Source organism: Contarinia nasturtii, unplaced genomic scaffold (genome assembly GCF_009176525.2).
Source record: "Contarinia nasturtii isolate CC-2019 unplaced genomic scaffold, AAFC_CNas_1.1 Cnas_scaffold_5107, whole genome shotgun sequence".
Classification (NCBI taxonomy): domain Eukaryota; kingdom Metazoa; phylum Arthropoda; class Insecta; order Diptera; family Cecidomyiidae; genus Contarinia; species Contarinia nasturtii.
The window spans coordinates 1-6,518 of NW_022202385.1; the positions used below are offsets into that span (position 1 = coordinate 1).

Here is a 6,518-nt window from a genome sequence, read left to right on the forward strand (position 1 = left end):
ACTACAACGCCTGATAGGTCACCACTCTGGGATATTGCATGAATTCAAAATGTTACTAGAGTATAAACAGCCAATTTTGGTTTTCCGGAAAACTCTCTAGGAAAATTGTGGAAAATCCTGACGTGATAGAGAAAAACGGGTGATGCCATTGAAATCAGCATACCCAAATTATGTAAAAACGGTGGGTCTCGTTTCTGTCACATTTTAAAAGTTAAAAAATGACGCACAGTGAAATTTACAATGTACGAAAAAAATTACAAAAAAATTTTGTAAATTTCGCAGCAATGAAACGGTAACACCCATTACATGTATTTTCAATGTCAAAATTTTGAGTCAGAATGATGTCGACACTAGTCATAGTATTTTGAAACACACTTTGTAAGTCATTTTCATCGTATGTTTCCAAATTCAATCTAGTTCACATTGACGGTTGCATATATATTCTTAAAATCATTTATGTCCACTATCGTGGACATGGACTGTGTGCTTCTTCTGTTACATGTACGTTATAATGGACTAGTATAGTAACATGGCGTCGTTCAAATAAATTTAAAAATCCCATCACAACTGTCGTCATCATCTAGCTCTTTTTGAAGTATAGTAGGGATTTCATTGCTGTGGTAAATCTGGTTTTTAAATATTTTATAAAAATTTGGTTTGTTCCTACTTAAAATGATTATAATTCTTGTTTGTACTTATTTTCCAATAATGAAATTAGAGTTTCGAATGTGCCCCAAACACAACATGTTACTAAAGAGTTACAACGTAATCGTTCTTCTTCAAAATCAATTGATACTTCGGTATCTCCTGAATCTTCACCACCTCCAAGTCCACCCGTTCGACAGTTATCTTCATCCATTCCACCCGATGTAAAACCACGTCATTCATCACGATCTTCTAGTAACGCCAGTCCAATAAAACAAACAACTTCAGTGTCAACAGCAGAAACTGCAAACAATATTGTAGAGCTACCCGAAAGACGAAAGCGTTCAATTGATTTAATTGAAGAATCCACCAATTCGGCTACATCTGTTGAATACGCCGAGGTTAGAAAATATTCCATTGATACATCATTTACGTCACATCAAGTCCAACCAATTAGCTCATCACCAAGCTCTGGTCTTAGCATTTCGGGATTATCGAGTCCAAATAATACAGAGGATGAGAAGCAAGAAAATGAATCAAACGAAAAAACAGATCTATACGACGAAATCATCACTGAATGTAAGTTTAAAATCAAAACAATTGTAAAAGAAACGCGTAAAATTATTTGGTTTTCATGCAATATTCGGAATATTTCCATATTCACTTAATTTATCCTTACTATTTTCTGATGCAAAGAAGAAAGAAAATTATAAATATCTTAGTACGTTTGTATTGAAAATTATTCTATGTTATACGCAAATAATACTAGTAGTCTGAGGTCGACTTATGTTCACACAATATGCACGAATAGCTGTGCTGGTGTCAGTTGATGAATAAATAGCGACAACACATTTTCGCCTTGCCGGTCATTTATTTTTGTATTTGACTTGTGCACACTTTGTGATCAAGTTTTCAGTCTATTCGATCGCATGTGTTCGTACAATGTCTTCTAATGTGATCGCGAATTTATTCATACTCATCAAATAGAAAAACTGCCATTGAATTTTTAAAAAACATTATATAAATTTATTTTTTGTGTGAACTAAATCTTATAAAGTTAGTTAAATGGCAATTAAACAGTTAATAAAACATCATTGAAAATGAAGAAAAAGGAAACAGTGCACTATATGATATTCAAGATGATTGTGTTTTTTTTCCTAATGTATGAAGCATATTGAAAGAATAAAACTTAAATACGCAGGCGTAGCGAAGTAAACGCTAGCTATAGCTTTTTCATTACATATGAAATCAACGCATATTAAGATTTTCAACATTATCCTTGATATGAATAAATGTGTCATTTGAAAAAAAAAATTATCTTCTAAGTATTTTTAGAGTATAGATTGAAGTTTTGAGTACATGAAGACAAAAGAACCGCCATTTTGAAACCGTTAAAGATATATATCTGAATTTTCGCTGTTTTATTTTGTAGAAATAAAAAAAAACATCGTGCTGAAATTCATTTACATCAAGTATTTACTATTTAGTAGTGGCATCTTCATAGCTGTAACACTTTGTTTTATTTCCATAATACCATCCAAAATTGATAATGAGTACACCTTTTCTCTTAAATGGCGGCAGAATTAAAGCAAACTTTAAATATTTTTGGTATATTTTGAATAAATAAATACTATGAAGCTATCGCGGGTTTCGAAAATATTAAGACAGAATTTTGAAAGGTATTCCAATTTACTAGAAATTTACAGGAGGAAAAATTCCAGTATTTTTTGAGAATGTGAAATATTTAGATTTTGTAGGATTTTTTGAATTAGCTGGTTTTTGTCAGAATAGGCTGGTTTTGATTTTTATTATAAATTTTCAAAATTCAGACTTTTTTCCAAAATAAAAATTTATGTTTCGCAAATATTTTCCCTTTTTTCCGATTCATAAATTTTTTTCGGGAGCAATGTATAATTATTTTAAAGACTGAAATTCCTATTTTTTATAAATATTACTAACTAATATTATCTCAATAACAGTGTGTAATAACTAATTATATCTGAAGACAAAAAAGCGTGTCTTTATGCAAAGATTATTGTGAGAACAAAAGTGATTTTAAGATTTACATCCACGTAAAATAAATTCATTTAAAAATATTCTACAACATACAACTAAATATGATATTTTGGACCTGTACAAAATGTGTTTGAGCATAAAACGTTTCTGCCAATGTCGTGGTATTATTCTTTTTTTGCATTTCTTCATATGATCCACCCCTAATTTGAAGTCATTGGTTAGTTCTGGTTTTCATTTTGTAATCATTTTCTATTACAGATCGTCAATCAAAGTTGAATTCAGAGAATCAACAAACGGAGGACATTTTCTCTTCAAAACGATCGTAAGTTTGGATTTATTGATTTACAAACGATTGATAAATAATAGCCTCGTTTTGTATATTTAAATAGTACTTTTGTACAACCGATTGTGACGATTCAAAGCTCTGCATCATCATCATCATCACATTTTCCAAGTGTAGTCAGCGTAGATGAAGGTGGATTTAATGAGCCTTCACCGGAGATAAAAGCGAAATTAAAGCCGGCTTACTCACATGAAACAACATCATCCACGCCAAATACTCTTGATAATATCGATGTTACTGATGATTCCAATCAGCATTCGTTACACTATGTGGACTTCGGGTATCGATTGAATCCCGACGGTAGTGAAAGTAAACAGTGTTTTAGTGATGAAAACTATGATTTGGCACAAAACAACAATGGAAATGGAATTAGTAATGGAGGCGTTGAACGCCAACGAAGTGATAAACGAACTATACACTATCCGGTGGCAGATTCTGTTGTTTATGCCGCCATTAAATCAGAGCCATCGTCTTTGTCTCCTCCATTTGGTATGATACTTTTATTTTAATACATTTGAAATACCGCCTTTTAAATTGGCACTGTGTGTTAATCGTGTTTATGAGGGTAATGTGATTTGCTAGGATTTTACAAGCGAAATACACCTTCTATTTGCTACGAATTTGTGAAAATTGTACTCGCACATTAATGATTTTAAATATACCTACCAAAAAGAAAAAGTCAATATACACAGTATACAAACATTATAACACATTTAATGACTAATGTCGATTTCTGATTTCAGATAAACAAAATTATCGCATTGATGACGGTTATCCAAATGATGATAATGTGTCAGATATTGACGAAAAGTTTGAACAAATTTATAGTTCGGCTACAAAAGATCTCGATATAAACGACGATGATGTACATTTACCGGATGGTGATTCCTCATTCAACTTAGATAATGTAGAATTCGCTGATGCTAGCGACAAAGAGGATCTACCAGATGCAATGACATCTTACGAGGCTGATCGACTGTTGAGTTCTAGGTTTGTTAACAATTCTATTATTAAATTATTAGTGTTACTGTCTAAAATTGATTATGCTAAATATATTTGTCGTTTGATGTTCTCTCTATACAGCAAATAGAAATAAAACTAAATATAAGTAAAATTTGCTATAGCAATATACATATTTGGTGGTTCAATAAGTCTTTGGCCTGACAACCAGGTCGTGTCACGAATAAAATATCTCTTTATTTTTTAAAAGTACCATCTTGGCTTTACCATATCAAATATTTCTTGCTTGTCAATGCATGTGTTCATACATTATTAGGAATTTGGACTCCAGATAAAAAATATTAGATTTTCTATTTACTGTGCATAGAAAGTAAATCTTGTGAAATACACGTTGCGGTCACCCACAATGTGAAACTGACTTTCATGGGAGTCAAAAATCAAAATAGTATTTTGAAAATACTGCCCATTGAAAATCATTTTTGGCCGCGCGTCTCAAAGTGACTTTTCATGGCACTTCCACTGACTCAATTTTCGCCCTCATCCTTTTTTTAATTTCACACTACTGATTGAACAGAAGCACAAAAAAACAATAAAATATTTTTACCAAATATTATACATCGTTGAGGAACGTTCTGAATTTGATGTGTCTCAATACAAACGATTTGCTAACATTGTAGGATTTTCGCTTCAGAAATATGTAGGGAAGATAGAGTGAGACACGGATTACACTGAGTACACTGAGAGTGTTGGGTAGCATTTTGTTTTCCCGGGAAAATATTGAAGAAAGATGCGATTTTATATTTATTTTCAAACACTGTTTCAACAAAAGTGCATCATTCTACCCAAATTTTCTCTATGCGAATCAATTCGTTGAGTGGTATCAATAATACCTGATGTCTTTATTTTTCAGTTGTGATTAACTTAGATATGTGATATAAAACTGAAAAACACGAATATTCAACTTGATTTTTTGCCTTGAAATGAACTCATAGCCATCTAGTAATTTATTTGTGACTATGTATATTTGTATGAATATGTTATTTTATTATTTTCTTTAAAAAGTAGTTTTGTTATTGTATTTAATCGAATGCCTTCTTTTCGCTATGTTTTTTTTTTATTTTTTCCATATATATATGTGCCTTTTATATACAATGTACGTATACTGCTGCGCATGAACCCAATTGGGATGTGTAATAAATACTGTTGTGTAATTGGGATGTGTAATGAATATACTATGCATACAATTTTTTATGAATTTGGCTTTTGTTTCACACTACGAATATGGCTTTGTCCCTTCATGTTCTTACTGTAAAAATTACACATACTGATATACACTATTCGATCATGACAACTATAAGTACAGAATTTTGGAAAGCAAAATTGGGTAAGTACTTGCAGTGTCATAAATTAATTATCAAACACAAACATGTTTGCAGAGGTATACTAACATTTTCAACAATTTTCAACTCACACTTATTTAGTATTTTAAGTTTGTAAGTTTATAGATAAAACCAATTCAATATCAAAATATTTATTGCAGACAACAGTCAATATTATCAGATGAAGAAGCTCGAGAAGTTGAGGAATTGCTTCAACACCAACGAGAAAACTCAGTTTCTAGTCAAGTTTCTCTGAAAAAAGAAGAAGCCGATCAACAATCAAATTCACAATCATATAATGATGTAACTAGGTCACCGTCTGAATCCATAAAATCAATACCACCACCATTGCCAACGCAGCCACCGCGCTCGAAAAGCATACGACCATCAAAACTTGAGCATTCTTCTACAAACGAACTGAATTCTAATTCAGAATCAAATCAAACTGATTCGATTCAGGGATCATATTTATCATTAAACGATCCAGATCAATTTTTTATACCAGAATATCCTCCAATTTCACCGAAGGAGGTATACAGTGACTCAGGCGTGCATTATTTTGAAGATGGTAATTTCTGGATGGAGATTCCCGGTCTATTAGATTGTGATGATGAGGATGATGATGATCTCGATTACCCAGTATTCGTTAAGAAAAACAGTAAAATTAAATTCAGTAATGGTCCAATAAAGGTTTTCTCCACATACTCAGTAAATGATTATGATCGTCGAAATGAAGATGTTGACCCCGTTGCTGCCTCAGCAGAATATGAATTGGAAAAACGAGTGGAGAAAATGCACGTTTTTCCTGTCGAACTTCAGAAGGGGTCGGATGGACTTGGTCTCAGTATAATCGGTATGATTATTATGTGCATTTATTTATTATTATATTTGAATACTATTAAACATATATATGTACGTTTGGTAACTTGGCAATGTTCTTAAACAATTGATATGAATCAATATTTTTATCTATATATGACGGCCTAAGAAGAAAACAATAACATACAGAATATTCTGCAAAAAGACGAATACAAATTTATGTGAGCAAAAACCAAATATACAAACAGACAGCGCAAAAGTAAAACAGCCTACTTACATGTGTTTCTTATGTAAGTAGGCTGTTTTACCTTTGCGCTGTCTGTTTGTATATTTGGTTTTTGCTCACATAAATTTGT

The 6,518-nt window shown here is 31.9% G+C and overlaps 1 protein-coding gene across 1 annotated transcript; it reads left to right on the forward strand.

Moving 5' to 3' along the window:
- Nucleotides 1-718: 718 nt before the first annotated feature.
- On the forward strand, nucleotides 719-6,196 carry LOC116351280 (ras guanine nucleotide exchange factor R-like; the record flags this gene model as incomplete). Its single annotated transcript, XM_031783361.1, has 6 exons — nucleotides 719-1,224; nucleotides 2,920-2,983; nucleotides 3,051-3,493; nucleotides 3,748-3,994; nucleotides 5,328-5,348; nucleotides 5,505-6,196. Coding segments are annotated over 6 exons (1,973 nt in total), but the record flags the coding sequence as incomplete, so codon positions are not given.
- Nucleotides 6,197-6,518: the final 322 nt, after the last annotated feature.